At 44.0% G+C, this 16,492-nt stretch overlaps 10 protein-coding genes across 10 annotated transcripts; 5 read left to right on the forward strand and 5 right to left on the reverse strand.

Annotated features, from left to right (window-relative positions):
* Nucleotides 1-6: 6 nt before the first annotated feature.
* Nucleotides 7-388, reverse strand: O0I10_008637 (uncharacterized protein; the record flags this gene model as incomplete). The annotated part of the gene is made up of 2 exons (XM_058488639.1): nt 7-75; nt 140-388. 2 exons carry the CDS (start codon nt 386-388, stop codon nt 7-9), a joined length of 318 nt encoding a protein of 105 aa, XP_058340664.1.
* A 3,873-nt stretch (nt 389-4,261) lies between these two features.
* O0I10_008638 (uncharacterized protein) lies at nt 4,262-4,940 on the reverse strand (the record flags this gene model as incomplete). The annotated part of the gene is made up of 4 exons (XM_058488640.1): nt 4,262-4,447; nt 4,517-4,644; nt 4,698-4,817; nt 4,877-4,940. 4 exons carry the CDS (start codon nt 4,938-4,940, stop codon nt 4,262-4,264), a joined length of 498 nt encoding a protein of 165 aa, XP_058340665.1.
* Nucleotides 4,941-5,319: 379 nt separating this feature from the next.
* O0I10_008639 (uncharacterized protein) lies at nt 5,320-6,815 on the forward strand (the record flags this gene model as incomplete). The annotated part of the gene is made up of 3 exons (XM_058488641.1): nt 5,320-5,426; nt 5,501-5,952; nt 6,016-6,815. The coding sequence occupies 3 exons, from the start codon at nt 5,320-5,322 to the stop codon at nt 6,813-6,815; spliced, it is 1,359 nt and encodes a 452-aa protein (XP_058340666.1).
* A 107-nt stretch (nt 6,816-6,922) lies between these two features.
* Nucleotides 6,923-8,369, reverse strand: O0I10_008640 (uncharacterized protein; the record flags this gene model as incomplete). The annotated part of the gene is made up of 3 exons (XM_058488642.1): nt 6,923-7,024; nt 7,087-8,204; nt 8,267-8,369. 3 exons carry the CDS (start codon nt 8,367-8,369, stop codon nt 6,923-6,925), a joined length of 1,323 nt encoding a protein of 440 aa, XP_058340667.1.
* A 147-nt stretch (nt 8,370-8,516) lies between these two features.
* O0I10_008641 (uncharacterized protein) lies at nt 8,517-9,260 on the forward strand (the record flags this gene model as incomplete). The annotated part of the gene is made up of 5 exons (XM_058488643.1): nt 8,517-8,706; nt 8,772-8,827; nt 8,890-8,947; nt 8,998-9,072; nt 9,133-9,260. The coding sequence occupies 5 exons, from the start codon at nt 8,517-8,519 to the stop codon at nt 9,258-9,260; spliced, it is 507 nt and encodes a 168-aa protein (XP_058340668.1).
* A 538-nt stretch (nt 9,261-9,798) lies between these two features.
* O0I10_008642 (uncharacterized protein) lies at nt 9,799-10,558 on the forward strand (the record flags this gene model as incomplete). Its single annotated transcript, XM_058488644.1, has 5 exons — nt 9,799-9,801; nt 9,853-9,873; nt 9,951-10,015; nt 10,081-10,145; nt 10,203-10,558. The coding sequence occupies 5 exons, from the start codon at nt 9,799-9,801 to the stop codon at nt 10,556-10,558; spliced, it is 510 nt and encodes a 169-aa protein (XP_058340669.1).
* Nucleotides 10,559-10,669: 111 nt separating this feature from the next.
* On the forward strand, nt 10,670-11,148 carry O0I10_008643 (uncharacterized protein; the record flags this gene model as incomplete). The annotated part of the gene is made up of 4 exons (XM_058488645.1): nt 10,670-10,748; nt 10,816-10,880; nt 10,938-11,028; nt 11,090-11,148. 4 exons carry the CDS (start codon nt 10,670-10,672, stop codon nt 11,146-11,148), a joined length of 294 nt encoding a protein of 97 aa, XP_058340670.1.
* A 464-nt stretch (nt 11,149-11,612) lies between these two features.
* O0I10_008644 (uncharacterized protein) lies at nt 11,613-11,930 on the reverse strand (the record flags this gene model as incomplete). Its single annotated transcript, XM_058488646.1, has 1 exon — nt 11,613-11,930. The coding sequence occupies one exon, from the start codon at nt 11,928-11,930 to the stop codon at nt 11,613-11,615; it is 318 nt and encodes a 105-aa protein (XP_058340671.1).
* A 1,019-nt stretch (nt 11,931-12,949) lies between these two features.
* O0I10_008645 (uncharacterized protein) lies at nt 12,950-13,533 on the reverse strand (the record flags this gene model as incomplete). Its single annotated transcript, XM_058488647.1, has 3 exons — nt 12,950-13,293; nt 13,355-13,468; nt 13,521-13,533. 3 exons carry the CDS (start codon nt 13,531-13,533, stop codon nt 12,950-12,952), a joined length of 471 nt encoding a protein of 156 aa, XP_058340672.1.
* A 1,384-nt stretch (nt 13,534-14,917) lies between these two features.
* On the forward strand, nt 14,918-16,464 carry O0I10_008646 (uncharacterized protein; the record flags this gene model as incomplete). The annotated part of the gene is made up of 4 exons (XM_058488648.1): nt 14,918-15,083; nt 15,156-15,617; nt 15,681-15,922; nt 16,006-16,464. The coding sequence occupies 4 exons, from the start codon at nt 14,918-14,920 to the stop codon at nt 16,462-16,464; spliced, it is 1,329 nt and encodes a 442-aa protein (XP_058340673.1).
* Nucleotides 16,465-16,492: the final 28 nt, after the last annotated feature.

Genomic DNA, 16,492 nt, shown 5'->3' on the forward strand with positions numbered 1-16,492 from the left:
CTTGTGCTACTGGTCGTGTAGAAAACAACATACCAGGATACTCGCAGGCTTGTGCCTTGCATGGAACCACTGGAGCTACCCAGGGTTGACGATTAGCCAAGACAACAGGGCTAGTAGGCACCTGTGTCGAATCACTTACCTTTTCCCTGGCCGCCCGCAACGGCACGCCGGCCGAGCAGTCAGCATTGCTGGCAATCGGGACGTGAGTCAACCGATTGTTGGGACGCGAAAGCCCCCACCGAACCAAAGGAAAAACGACACCGAGAAAGAAGGCAATTGGCACCACCCACATGAAATGTACTTGTTCGAAAACGTTCCACTTCAATGCGGTGAGCACGAGCACAAGAGGGAAGAAGCGAGCCGGTTCTTGATGAACTTGAGATGGCATTGCGGAAAGAGGAGGAACTATTGCCATGGAAACAAGGCCAACTTAAATACACTCCCGCCCACACAGTCCCATTTCACCCCCTCTCGATCTCACTTTGCAAATGGCACGCTACTAAGTCAACATACGTGTAGAATTGTGTGTAGATTACGGTGAAGTAGTTTATTTGAATAAAAAGTCTGATTGGGAAGGAAATGGACCCGTCAAGATTTCATAGCAACCATAGTGCAGATTGCCGTCGTTCTTGATTCCTCTTGACATTTGGCGTGTTATTAAGTCTTATTTACGTGTATAATGATGGGTTCGTTTTGAAAATACAATTACTCTAATGAAAAAGGCTCTTTGGGGTGCAAATGAGCGCGTCGAAGCTGTATAACTACCACGCTATGTAGGCGAAACCCTCTAGAATCAAGGCACAGGATTTGGTATGTTGCCAGGAGGTACATTCAAATGCAGTGATCATTTTCGTTCCCACAAAGACACCATGGTTGTCTATAAAAGTTTCGAGCAATCGCTGATTCAATGACTCCTCATCCTCATGCATGTAGTACCCAGTGTGCCTTGTGCATGATTTCGTTATCAAAATCACACCCCGACCTGTAATAGTGAGCTTCATTTAAAAAGCACATGTCTGTTGCCATCATCAACAACAAGCAAAGAACACTTTAATATAGTAATCATCACCATCATGCCATCATTTACGAAAAATCATAAAACTACCTATATCTTCATATCTGCACGATCAAGCGAGACGTCTTGCGAGAGAAAATAGAATGATGATAACAGGGTGCCTGAAAGCGCTCGCTGACAAAGCCTCAGCCAAAAGGTCACTTCAATATCAATATCACCCGTCTCAGGTCTCATATTTCGACAATCAATAGTTTGATATGCACTTATCATTTTTGTTCTCGCAAAGGCATTATATTTCTACTTGTAGCATTGTCCATACGCGCTATCATAGGCGGACCCTGTATAGGCGCGTAGGGGAAAGCATCCATTATGCAATCTTTCACCAATAAGATCGACCCTTCAACTCGCCCCCCTACTCTCGGCTAGTTACACAAACGTTCTTCTGCTTCTGCATCTTTAGCTCTAAGCGAACGACAATGAACAAAGACCATCTTTCATATAGCATAACGCTAACAGCATATGTAAAACATAAAGGTGCCTGTATCTTTAAACTCTACAATGAAACGTCGGGTCTTTACGAGAACAAAGCTGCTCGGCGGGGTGAAAGCGATCTTGTGTCAAACTATGAAGTCGATCGTGACCGATCCCAGATTCACCCAATGGCGCTACCAGCCAAAAAATATTTTTGTTGTCGTCGAAAAAAATTCAAGAGGTCGATCCACTTTGGCTGGTGGCGACATTGGGCAAATCTGGGATTGGCCACGATCGACTTCATAGTTTGACACAAGATCGCTTTCAGCCCGCCGAGCAGCTTTGTTCTATTAAAGGCCCACGTTTGATTGTAAAGTTTAGAGATACGGGCACCTTTATGTTTTACATATGCTGTAAGCATGATGCTATATGAAGAGTGGCCTTTGTTCATTGTAAAGTAGATAGACCTAGATAGAACCAAAGATGCAAAGGGGCATGTTTGTGTAAATGAGTCAGCCAGCACAGGCGATGCATGATACTTGTACGCTATTTAGGAATAGCTCATAAATGCCAGCTAACAGCCATTTCCTCACAATCAGCGTTGTTACAAAATCTACTGCATGTGAACGATGCTCCTGCTCCAGCCGAGCATTTCCATCATTCAAGCTTCTTGATCCGAGCCAATTTGACTGAGCTATGCTGGAACAGCAAACATGAAAATTAATGAATCGCAGACCCTGCGAATGTCTCCGTCTCGCAAACTTTTGGACGCTCCCATTCCAAATTTTCAAATGAAGCATGAAGTTTTTATTAGAAAAATGTTGATCAGCGTGCTCGAAGCACCATTCTGACCAATTTTCAAGTTGGAGGTGGGCAACTTCGGGGCGGTGGGCCGTCCGCTCTTTTGTTCTCATCATCCATCATTTGGACGGCCCCGCATTTTAAATCTTCACAATGAAGTCAGCGACTTTTAAATGAATGAAGTTGATCAACATGTTGCAGCGAACCTTCTGACAAAGTTTCAGGTTCGAAATGGGGAATCCCAAGGTAATGCATACTATTTCCATAAATCATGAATCTGGCGCTGACCTCCATTTCCGGCTTACATAGTAAACCCACATTATACCCTCCCATTCCAAATTTTCAAATGAAACATGAGGTCTTTTTTAGATCATCGTGATCAGCATGTCCCAGAGCACCTTGTGTGAAAATTTCAGGTTCGAGATGGGCAATCTCAATATCAAAGTTTGATGTACAGTGTTCATGCATTTATACAAGAGGTGTCCTACCTATTTAATTTCCACTCCTTCCACTCCCACAACTCCTTGTCTTTTCCTCGCATTCTCAACTGTTGCCCCATTAAAGTTCAACTACCACCTGCGAACGATCGTCCTGCTTCAGCTCAGCATGCCAATCCTACAACTCTCCTGATCCGATTGTCTTTGACTGAATGGCAAGCCCATGACGTGTACACAGCCTTCTTGTCATTCTTCAACAACACACGAGTCTCTTGACACAACACACGCTCTTGCACGCTTCTCTGCCACAACCAATCGTAACAGCATCCCATCCAGCAGTTGCTATTAGCAAGTTCTTCACTCCATTGTCTCAAGCAGCGTTCTTTACTTGCAGCAACTTGCCTTACAGCCTTTTGCATATGGACAGCAGATAGCCATTGTATAGAAGCAGCTTTATTTACGTGTAGCGACTGCTTTCAATACATACGAGTTACTTGTGCATACGGATTTGGATATTGCTTTGGTATTGTATGTGGGATGGAAGGGATTGACCGGGTTGGTTTCCTTGGCCACGTGATGTTGAGATTGGATGACGCCATATCAACCATCAAGCAACACAAGCAATCTGCATCCGGTTGAGCTGCAGTGGAAAGAAGGAAAAGGAGGCGTATTATCAGTGATCAGATGGTCCTTTCAACCAATACATTGGGCTTGCAATGGTATGATGAATGGAATCAAGTGCAGCGGTGGTGAGAAATCCTGGCACGTTGCTTTGGTTCTGTGGAACGCTGACAGCAAGGAAGGAAGGGGCATATACCATATGGATATGGCTGAGGATGATGACGATGGATTGGATTGGAATGGCTTTGGCAAGAAGACTTGTATCTTTGATGAAAGGTGTTTTACAGCCATGTACGATATTGGAATACTTTAGTCAATGCGAGCATCAGCTATTTTGCAATCATGAATAAAATCGTTTATGATGGCGGCAATCAAGGATACAACGACACAATGATGCATTACTATGATGGGATGTCGTGAATGGTGTTAAAAGAAGAGGCGAAAGAGAAGCGTTTGCCTCAAGTCATGGACCCGAATTAGATTCGCCACTGAGACCACTCATTCACCCCACACAAGCCCATTCACCCAAATGTACACAACACGTCGTCATCACCATGATATCGTCACTAGAGCAAAAGATGTCATTAGTATTGCATGTATCTATTGTAAATATCTCGATTGACAGCGAGTCTTCCAAGATGCTCTACGCTATGCTGAAATGATCCTATTACGCGTGCATAATAATTTGCATTGGACTTGCCCTGCTATAGCTTATGCATCTAAATGGGTAAATAAATCCGACTCGATGACCACTCCCCACCAAAGAACACGTTTTCCGGATGAATGAAGGATCAATAGTTTAATCGACTAGCAAGCATGTTTCTTTTAAAATTGGAATGGGGATCAATAAAGTAAGAATATGAAATGTTATGTATGTAAGGGTGGAGAGATGATATGTACAATGTTGATATGGTTTCTATGAATGCTTATCGTCATTGGAATCTTCAGAATGCAGCAATTGGATATTGGGTTTCTCGGTAGTGGTAGGTTTCGATGAAGAGGATGGTATGATAATCTCGTCATTGTCATCGCTATCATGATCGTCGCTCGTGTCCGATGCATCGCCCTTACGCTTGGCTTCGAATACACCCAATCCCAGATTCTACAACAGAGAGCGTGTATGTCAACGTCCACCCTTTTTGACATCCTTCCATATCTCTCTTTTGCTTACCATTTCAATGTATTGGCCCTCTTGTTCTTCATTCACATTCTCAATATCCAATTCAGATGGGTCCTTTTGATCAAGTTCGCTGTTGGCAGTTTGAAGCTGTGGCAAGAATGCTTGTACACGGGATAAAACTAGACTCGATATAGATGAATAAAAGGATCCACCATTTTGCTAGCATACTTACTATCACTTGGAGGGGAAACTTTGTACATGTTGGGCTTTTGTCGTGGTAACGGTGGAGCTGGAGGTGCTGTATCCTGGTGTAGTTGATCGTTGTCAGGCTGATTAGTTGCCAACAGCTTGGCTAGTAAGAGCATTAGAAAAGGAGAGAGCATTCCACCAAGTAGTTCAAAATATAGCTACCAATGGTCTGTTTACGCCCGGGAATATTCAAAAGATCGGCTGAATGCTTGGGCGAATCACCCATGGTTAGATAATGCAAGGAGGAGGAGGAAAAAAAAGTGGTGTCAAAAGCGCCGTTGAACCCAATGCGGATGATGGCGGCCATTTCGTGACAGTGGATTCCCCATCCACAAGGAGCATCTTTTCCCACGCATGGAAGGGCGTTTAAATTGGAGCAATTGTCATGTCGTTTTATCTTTTCGAGTTCTCTCTTTTTTTTCCCTTCAGGACCCCCTTCACTTGTTTATCCAAAGATGTCTTTTCGCTACGCACAGGTCCATCGCAGCATATCCCTCTTGACAAGACATGCTTCGTCTCGTCACATCCACAAGGCCACCTCCACTCACAGACATCCCCGGATTTTTCTCACGGTGAACAAACCCCACCATCATTCAACATTATCCATGCCATGGCGACGATCCTTCCATGCTACACGTCATATGGACGCTATCAAGCCTTTTCTCTTGGCAGATATTGGTGAAGGTATCACCGAATGTGAAGTCATTCAATGGTAGGTATAGTAGTTATACACGCGTATGTGTGAGTGAGTGAGAGAGATAGCTGATGGCTGTTTTGAATGAATAGGTTTGTGGAGCCAGGACAAACCGTGGCCGAATTTGATAAGATTTGTGAGGTGCAATCCGATAAGGCGTCCGTAGAGATCACTTCCCGATTTTCGGGTACCATCTCCAAGCTGCATTATAATGTCAATGACGTCGCCAAAGTCGGTGAACCCTTAGTGGATATTGAAGTGGCAGGTGAAGAAGGAGCAGAAGCATCATCTGAAGCAGTAAAGGAGCAACCACAACAGCAACCCGAACCACAACCTACACCTTCTACCACTGCTGCAGAGACCACACCTTCATCATCACCATCCTCCTCTACTTTACCCGCTGATCATTATTTGCGTACTCTCGCCACGCCGGCCGTGCGACGAGTTGCCAAAGAGAACAATGTGGATATTCGCAATATTACAGGAACTGGTAAAGATGGACGTGTATTAAAGGAGGATGTGGTAGCATTCGTCAATGGAGGAGGTAAGGAAATAACGCACAAAAATGGGTGATGGTGGATTCTTATCAAGGATGGATATCATGTAGGATCGTCTCCATCATCGGCTACTGCTTCTACCACTACTACTACTTTTACTACGCCAACCCAACCCGATCAAGTGAAACCTTTGACAGCGATCCAAAAGGCCATGTTCAAATCAATGACCAAGAGTGTAGCTATTCCTCAATTGGGATACAAGGATGAAATGGAGCTGAATGCCACTACTGAATACCGTGCAGCACTTAACAAATTGGTGGCCAATGATAACACGGGTCGCTTTGCATTCCAAAAGGTGTCCTACATGCCTATCCTTGTCAAGTGTCTTTCTGTGGCCTTGACGCAATACCCTATTTTGAATGCCACTTTGATGGGTGCCGAATCGGGTGACGTGGGTGCTATGCAACTTCAATACCGTGGATCCCATAATATTGGCGTTGCCATGGATACGCCTCAAGGATTGATTGTCCCTAATATCAAGGATGTACAAAACAAGAGCGTATTGGAAGTTGCTTCTGAATTGCATCGATTGGCTGAATTGGGTGCCAAAAACAGCTTATCGCCTGCTGATTTGCAAGGCGCCACCATCACAGTCTCCAACATTGGCACGATTGGTGGTACCTATGCCAATCCTTGTTTGATTGCTTCGGAAATGGCCATTGTTGCCTTGGGTCGTATGCAAACGTTGCCTCGCTTTGATGAGCAGGGTAATGTCATTGCAAAGCAAATTCTTCCCATCAGCTGGTCAGCTGATCATCGTATCATTGATGGTGCCACGATCGCCCGTTTCGGTAATTACTGGAAGCGTCTGGTAGAGAACCCATTGATCCTTGCAAGTGAGCTTCGATAAACATTTATATATACGACGACACGATTACTCCTTATTGTATCACCCCCCAACCCATCCTACTACAACTATCCAAAATGAATTGAGTTCTACATAGACACCACCTTTATTTAAGGGGATGATCGTGCATGTCGAGAATCAGTAGCAAATTTAGGACTTTTGGGTATGGTGGGTTCAGTACGTAGATAGGTAGGAGCCATTCGCTTGAGTCCCTATTATCATCGATACGTATGAGTGAATGATGTATTTAAAGCGTTCTCATTTGAAAACCTACCCTTGATGTGCGTGACCTATGAGTGGTAGTGGTAGAACGCGTTGTTGTTGTATCATCCAAATCGGAATAGGGTCGTCGTCGAGTAGAAAGAGAATCGGAAAAGTCATCTGCAGTGGTGTCATGTCGCCACTTTGATATTTGAGATAGCTTGTGAGATGGGAGATAGGAGAAGGAGGAGGATGAGGAGGATGAATCTTCTGTTGACTGAAACCACCTTTCCGTAATAGCCAAAGATTCTCGCATGGCCTTTCTAGCACGTTGAATCCTTCCTTCAATAGCTGTCATATTGGGACCAGTGGGTCGTGTGATGGTCTTTGTGGATGGTGGTGTTATAGCCGTAGCCTTGTCGACAGCTTGTTTAGGGATATCCGTTGCAGTCACTTGGGCAATCTGCGCACGCATATCTTCCACACGATGAAAAATGGCATTGAAATCGGTCAAGGAAAGTGATATCCTATCGTCCTCTTTCGTAGTTGTCCTAGGATGGTTGATACTGGATGATGGAGGAGGTACATTTTCATCGGCTGGTATGCGTTGTTGTTCTTGTAACTGATGATCATCATGCTTTTCATTGTTCTTCGTGAGTGATTGTCGTTCCTTATCATCCTTGTCATTATCCTTCGAAAGTGATTGTTGTTGTCGATTGTCCTCAATACTGAATTCATTGTCTTTGCTCTGAAGATGAGTACGCTGTGTGGGATCATCCTGCGTTGGAAGGCGTGTTGGTAATCTGGGAACACGTGATGGTAATGTTGATTGAGGAGGTGGTTTCTTTATTGATGTCTCAGTGGTCGTTATATCATGTTTTGTCAATGGTGATGACGATGATGATGGTGGTGGCGGTTGTTGCTGTTGATGGGGTCGTTTGTCTGAAGCTGCTGTGGTTCGTTTTGCGGCGGATGCTATGGTGGGTGTACTTGCTAGTGCATCAAAGATATCCACTCGTTTCTTGGGTGCTGCTGCTGTTGTAGACCGTGATGATGACGATGACGATGTTGTTGTTGTATCATTCTTTGTAGGCTTATTGGCATCCGTTCGAGGTATCCTGGTAGCTGTTTCTTTTGCTCGCTTGGAGGATGCAGGTCGAATATGCCGTGAAAAGGGTGCAGATCGTTTGGCTATCTCCCATAATAATAGTCAGCTTGTTGATCGTCTACTTGAGTTGTTTGCCCTTTCTTACCAAACCATGATTCGACTTGCTCATTAGGGTTCTCTTGCTTTGTGAAATCGTAAAACTTGGGTGCATCAAACTCCCATTGAGAAGCGTTGTTCAATGTCGTCATAAGTGGTGTTGGTGGTGGTGGTACGTGGAGTGTGAGTGAGTGCAGGAACGTTGGGCAAGAGAAAAGAGTTCCCTCCTCCTCCGCTTTGAGCGGGTCGCCATAATAAATCTTTTTCTCTCCTCTTTTCCACCACAGATCGTATCGACCATGGACGCCAATCAGGAAGCGATCGCAAAAAAGGCTGTGAAGGCACTTAAAGCACGCATCGAAGTCGTCAATCGACACTTGGAGCCACTCTTGTCAGCACCATTAAGCGAGACCTATGGCAAACTACCCGTCAACGAAAAGGCTCAGCTCCAAGTACTGCTGTCGTATACCATCAACTCGCTTTTTTACAGTATGTCTCTCTATCAACCCATCCTTCGTTATCATGCCGTCCATTTACATATATTGGTTGAATAGTGTATCTCAAAACACAAGGTGTCTTTCCTCAAGAACATCCCGTAGCAACTGAGTTGGTAAGAGAGAGGGAGAGATAAGGTAGATGCATGGCAACAATGAATACTAATCTCATCTCTAGGCACGGATAAGAACATACATTGAAAAGATCAAAAAGGCAGAAGGAAAAGGACCTAAACGTAAGTTTGTGTATGGATCATCCAATTGGATACTGAAACGGATTGCATAGCGTCTATGCAAGTGGACAAGGGTGCTGCGGCACGGTTTATCAAGGCAGCATTAGCTGATGATCAAGAGGAAGAAGGTAAGAGTGTGTCAAGATACATGTGTATAGATTCGGTTAGCTGATGGAGCCTCTATGTAGAAAATGCTGGTACTAAGCGTAAGGCAACAAACGAAGTGGAAGAGGAATCATCAAGGGTGGAAGCAGTACAAAATAGCAAACAACAAAACAAGAAACGAGCACGAATGGATCCTTTTGCCGGTATGTAATCATCCCATGGAGCTTTGTTAATACGGTTAGACTCATGTAAGATTGAAACTAGGTTAAAGCAAGAATTAGATTGTATAATAGATATCATCGCATCACAAAGAAAGCTGTTACTCCAAATATCGTGTTGCATTTGTCGGTTTTACAAAAATGGGATTTTCGGTTGCCAATGGCAACAGGGTATAATACCCACGAGTGTAAAAGGATGTTCGATATTTACCATGGTCACCTCTTTAAGAAGGAGGGTGTATGATAGAATTCTTGGATATGATAATGGGATTATAAGGGAAGACCTTATTTATTCATTCAATCACATAACCGAGAGACGTTTCAATGGGCAACTCAATGTATGATAGCTGCATGTGGCGTCGGAACGAGCAACATTGGGTGATCCTCATGCAAGAGGTATGATGGGTCAAGGCCATGAACCGTGTCACACCATTGTGCAACAGAGATCGGGATTGATCATCTTTCTCTCACGGCGGCACGTCGCGTAATTCTTTACAGGTCTTTCGTCCTTTTCTATCATTTTCTACTACCATGGTAAGCTTGCAAGTGATCCATCTCAGCTGAATGCTTACATGTTTTATATAGGTTGTCCAAGTCGGTGAAACTGTAAGTGCATCTCGAGAATAGCGTAGCGTAGCGTAACCATCTTGCTAAAAACAAGCATGTCTATATGATAAAAAAAGATCCCTGATGCTACTATCCAATACGTGCCTTATGATGCCAACGAGGCACTTGAAGCATGCACCCGGTACGTTGACTTTTTGTCCACCGATTGTCTAATGCCATTGGTACTCATTGATCTCGATCTTGTAGTCCCAGCCCCTACAACATTCACGACAAGCTGAAGGGCAAGAAGGCTGTCATTTTTGCTATTCCCGGTATGTATGAGCCGTAGTGGCATAGGTATAGAAGCTTATCGTATGTGTGCATCGTAGGTCCTTTCACGCCTACTTGCACTGAGAGCCACGTGCCTGGATTCTTGCAAAAGGCCGACGAGTTGCGTGCCAAGGGTGTCGACGAGATTATTTGTCTTTCCGTGATTGATGGCTTTGTCATGAATGCTTTTGGTAAAATGCTCGGCACCAAGGACAAGATTATCATGGCTGGTGATGGCAATGCCACTTTTAGCACCGCCCTCGGCTTGACTCAAGATTGCAGCAAGGGTGGTTTGGGTACTCGTTCCAAGCGTTTTGCTATTGTTGTGGATGACCTCAAGGTCAAGTACGTGGGTGTGGAAGATGCACCAGGTCTCACCGTCTCCAGCGTTGAATCCGTTCTTGCTCAATTGTAAAATTATGTTGCCAAGTGATGATGAAACAATGACACACTTTTGAATAAATAGCAATGCAGTGATGGATTCATTTTCTCTCTCTCTCTTTCTTTCTTTATCACTCTTTTATCAATGTCTCCACCCAACACCCCAGAACGACGCACTTTTTATCAAGTTGGCGATATCGTTACTTACCGGCCTCTTGAAGGAAGTATGTGTAGTACATAGGTCACCTTTATGTATAAGCTTTATCCATTGACAACCTGGTCACTCTGTAGGACCCTACACATCCATCGGCTCCATTGTTGACATTGTTGAACACCCTACCACTGATCGTTACCAGGTAAGAAAGAGAGGAGCTAGGTTTTTACCTATCATGCAGACGTTTGACTTTTTATAGCCAATGAGCAAACGAGGAAAGATGACGGCAGAGCTATCAAAAGAAAACCCGGCTTTTCTCATCCATAATGAACTCACTGGCAAAACGACACGTAAGTAGAATCACTGCCAGTCTTGTATCATGTATGTACTCAACTTGCCTATAACATTTAGTTGTTCGCCACACGGCAGTGGTCGAGCGAAACTTCCCTCCTACCGCTGAGAGCAAATGAAAGCCAGCAAACCAACAAGGCCAAAGCATGATTGAAACAAGCTTCTTGAGCCCATATCATTGCATACATACATATCATGATTATCCCTCCTCCACTCTATGTTGAATAAAAACTACTAAGCTCCTGTATCCAGCTTGACACTATTTTTATGTGATTGGCCTATGTGTGAGTGTTTGCGGTGGATGATACATAGGGAACATTTTTGAAAGGAAATGATATTGGCGGAGCGCCGCCCATGTGACCAAGCAACATTCGAATCACATTACTTTGAATTCTTGCTCATGCATGTGAAAAAAGAGTGATGGATGATAGCATAACAAAATAATAGGTGGTATACTGCTGCTGCTGCTTTCCGTATATATTTACAATAGCGAGAAGAATGGGAATAAAACAATGGGCTATGATAATGCATGTGGGATAATATTATTTACAAAAAGGGGAGGTTGTCAATGCTGTTGGATTGTTCATTCGTCCTCTTCCTCAAGGATGGTTTCCATGAGCATGGGTAATAGTGCCACGGAGGAGGATGGGCGACGTCTCCTACGACGTAGCTTGAGCGATGCTTCCTCTTCCTCTTCTTCTTCTTCTTCGGATACATTATCCAATTTTGTATGACGCACAATGACAAACTTTTTCTCTTTCCAAAAGAAATCCGTGGCCGAATGCTGTTGTAATGTTGATACCGGAAGACTATGTGGATAGCTTTCTTGCGGCGTAAAGCCAATGGCTGCTGTTGGATAAAAGTGATGATGGGTTGATTGTGATAGAGAACAAAGGGGCATGATGATGATAAATACAAAGAGTTCGGGAGATAAAGAACAGCGACGTGGTTGAATTTGATGGACGTTATATATAGTCTTTACGGATTCTGCATGGATCGGGAGAGGGGGGAGAGGGCAAGTTGTAAATTCGGGTCGTGTGATACCCACTGGTGACGAGGATGATGTTTTTTACCACATCCATTGGTGCTTTTGTATTGCTCCGGTGATACACGTTCCAGACCTACTAGTATTGATACAAAGAGCATTCATGGAGGATGACATGCGCCGCCCTCCCCTTCACCGTTTTTCTCCCCCATGATGTACGAGGGACGTACGCCATGTTTTGCATTTGTGGTAATCATTCTTCACTTTATCATAGCGTGAGAAAAAAAAAGGATACAATGACGCAGTAAAATATAAAGAAACCAAGAGAACAAACTTTGTCTCTATGTATCAAGAATGTGAAATCGCATGCGTTTTTCGTAAAGGGATTCGTCGTCGTTTACGTCTTTGATCGGGGTGTCTTGTGGGGAACAGTGTCCGTATTCATGCGCCGAAACGCATGATGTTGGTTGGTGTCTCTCTCTCTCCACCATATGCATTACACATTCCGGGACCGATGTTTCTTTACAAAAAGGATGTTTCCCTATGTACATGCACTTTTTTTCATGATACATGTATCCCATGAGCATCAGCGGTGCATCTTATTACTGCCGCCGTCCCCCATCTCGGCACTCTTTGTACATAGCAACCGGTTGTAATGGCAATAAAAAGTAGTAGTGGCAGTAGTCGAATAACGGAACCATGTCTCCATAGCCATTTTATTATCTGCATTTGTGAAATGAGGACGTGTTCACGTCATATCTTGACATTCACTTGTATATATCATCTAATGTCTACTTTTCCCCCAAGCTATGGATATATATGGTAAAACACCGGTTCTCTGAAGCCTGTCCTCCTTTGTATGACGCTTTTGATAGCCAATCCTATCGGATGATCGATCCATTGCATCATCATTGATGCTCCTCTACATTCTACAACTACCATGTAGCAACGTCAGACCAATCGTATCCTTGTCGTGGGGGTGGTTTCAAGGAAGGTGGAAGTGCATGTAATTTCCATCCTGAAGGTAATCGGTATCTTTTGGCAGGCTGTTGCTGTTGCTGTTGTTGTTGCATGGATACGGCGGAGGGTGATGATGATGCATCGGCAACTTGTCGTTGTTGTAACCATTCAATCAACTCGGCTGGATAAATCGGATGACCCGCCATATCATACGCTATATGGCTGTATCGGCAGTCGAGTCGATATTCGCAAAAGCCATGGTTGAGATAGCGTCGGCAAGGTGGTTTGCTTTGTTGCTCACGAATGAATTCTTCAGGCTCTTTTACATAGTTGAGTTACGACGTATCGGCCACCAACCAAACCCACCTCCTCTCATTTACCTTTGAACCAGTCGTAGTGGAATTTGCGATTGGCTTGATGGGCTGCACCTTCAATGTGTTTTTGGCGGTTCGTGGGATTGTCAGGAAAGGAACAATGGCAAAAGTCGCAGTAATCTAGTACGCATGGTGTTAGAAGGGGGTGATTGTAGTGCAAGGCTTATCTTACATTTCTTTGGCATGTTGTAGCGGAAGAGGAAATACACGCTAGAATGCACACTTCTTAAGTGACCTTCAATGCAGCATCCAAGGCACATCCAATCATTCTATCAACAACCACACTCATCCTACTACACATTGCCCCTCTCCTCCTGCAAGATGAATCAGCAGAATCGGCATTAAAAGAAGGCTGAGAAACGTCAAATCTCTTTGGTGGGGTGCATTGCGTCTGATTTCTTTCTTTTGGTCATAGCAGCATGTGAGTGCAGATAACTCATTCTCTATCGCTTAGTCATTGCTTACCCATCATGTGATATAAACTTGTACATAGACGCTTGGATCAAGATATTGTCTTTTTTCAATCTTGGTTCCTGGACTACCAAAAGGCATCATGGGACGTCACTCAAAATCACACTGGTACTTGTGGATCTTGTTAGTAGCATGTAGCCAAGCGCATATACAATTAGTGTAATGAGAACATTGAATAAATGGCATTGGGTTTTCAAAGGATACCATACACTGAGCAAGGTTTGTGAAAAATAGCACTCGCAATCGATATTGGCCGTTACCCTATGTACTTGAATTATCCGATGCACGTCGCTGTTTTACTAATTGGGTGATCCCCAAGCGAATAGACAATCGATTGTCAACGCGATAGATGAATTTAGATTCCAAGATCGAATTTTTCCTGATAAAGATAAACCATGAGGCAGTCGGTGTCTTAAGATTACAATTGAAGTTCCTATCATGAAAACAACTATCTCAGGTCATATCAGCTGTTTCTTATCATCAAGCAATTGAGCGCTTTATTATTATGAAGAGTCAAAGAGAGATCATCGTTGATGTGCACGTGGTTTCAAGATGGGTATGTCAACAAGCTGCTATTGTTGTTGTTGTTGTGGTGGTGGTGGTCATCGTGTGGGCAATAGCATATACAAATGGAGAATTTGATGTACCAAATCAATATCACATGACACGCCATGCAACTTAGTGTTGATACGAGACCGCTAAACCTTATGCCAAATAAAAGTTTGTATCACGCCCATATGAGAAAATCGTGCCCAACAACTAGAGTATGTAGCCGAAAGTTGATGCATGCGCGTGAATTTTGTAATAGGCAAGCTCGGAATGGAATATTTTTCCAGCGTAATGGTTCAGCATGACAATAGAGTTGAAGATGACAGCATAGACTTGGTTGTATAATAAAGAAAAAGTGGGCCATCACTTGCACGTGTCAATGCATCGATTCGAAACCACCCCATTCATTTCGCCGCATTCTGTGACACAAATTCAGTGAATGCTGTAACACGTGAAAATAGTTCGTATATGCGATTTGATCTATTGCAGCAGCAACAGCCGTTCTTTTTCCCTTTGTTCTTCTTTCTCTCTTTTCCTCCATTCGTCGCAATGGCACAATCTCACCCCACATCACCCATGTCGCTTGCCAAGATATGCAACTCAACCAACGACGACGATGCCCCAAAGAACTTGATACCGTCATTGTCCATTGACCGAGACGATCCCAATGTGCAGCTTGCTGCTGAAGCACTTGGAGATATGGCACGCACACAAGGTGAGAGATCACTACAGCCTACAATACTACATATACGTATGCTCACTCACTCACTCACTCATGTCTCTAAAGGCACTGGAGGCAAGATTGTATTACCACCTTTGCCTGCATTATCATCCTCGGGTCCACCCTCGCCCTCTTTAGCAGCAGCAACATCCAACAATAACAACAACAATCGATACTTTTCATTCTCAAGTGATTCATCTATAGCCACGACTGAAGATGATCCAACAACAGCAGCAACCACGAATTATGACATTGTTGATTCAGCATGGCGTGCGTATCATGGTTCGACCAACATGGTCAAATACGGTGCAGAAATGGTGGGATCATTCTATGAACGCTATGGCCGACGATCTTCGACTACTACTACAGCTACAGCTACAACAACAACAGCCACACCCATGGAACAAGATGATGAAGATGAAGATGTTACTGTGGCTACAGCTCGAATTCTTGCACGCACCACCCTTTCTGATAACGCTACCTCACCAGAGCAACACGATGTATTGAGGAAACGAAGACACGAAGATGGTAAATGTGATACCATATGAAAAGTATCGATTACGTTTGACTAAAAACATGTGTGTTTATTAGCCCGACGACGATCAAAATCACCTTATGCAATTCAACCCCATCATCATCATCATCACCACCCCCCACGTCGTCGGACTACCGCTACCACCACCACCACCACCACCACCACCACCACAGCTCGTCAACCTTCAAGCACATGGCAACAATTGGTGGTTCATGCTAGTTCAGCAGCCGGTACTACCGCAGCTGTTATCAGTGAAGAGAGCATGAAATGTTTACGTTATTGTCTTAGTTGGATCCAGGTACACACACATACATTTACTTGCATGCATGCATTCCATTTTCATCATGTCTTTTAACGCGCATTTCATTTACTATTACATAGTATGCTATTCATCATATCGAACAACAAATGGCATTATTGCGTAGCTATCTTGTATCTCTTGCTAAGGAGCCTACTGCCAATTCTCAGCCTGAAGTTGTCACTCGTGTCAAGAAAGAAATGATTAATACCGTACGCAAGGTGGTCGAAGTCGTTAGCAAGTATGCTGGATCCAGTTTACCACAACAAGCCAAGGAGACGGTGCGAGGTTTCATCCTAAGTCTACCTGCCAAGGCCAATGCCAATCTCAAAAACACAACCAGTGCTCAAGACCGTGGTCAAGAGACACCTATCAAGCTACTCAACTTTGGTGGCGAATCCATTGAAATGCTTCAATCGGTTTCCAACGTCTTTTCAGATACGGTGGATCGTGCTGATTTGTGGTTGGATCGTTTACGTACCATGGGCGTAGTCCAACAAGACCATAACAAGCAGCAACCCCAAGTGGTGGATCAAGCCTAGTTAACATCCCCCATCCATCTTTTCACCC

Source organism: Lichtheimia ornata, assembly GCF_029851405.1.
Source record: "Lichtheimia ornata isolate CBS 291.66 chromosome Unknown scaffold00046, whole genome shotgun sequence".
Classification (NCBI taxonomy): Eukaryota; Fungi; Mucoromycota; class Mucoromycetes; order Mucorales; family Lichtheimiaceae; genus Lichtheimia; species Lichtheimia ornata.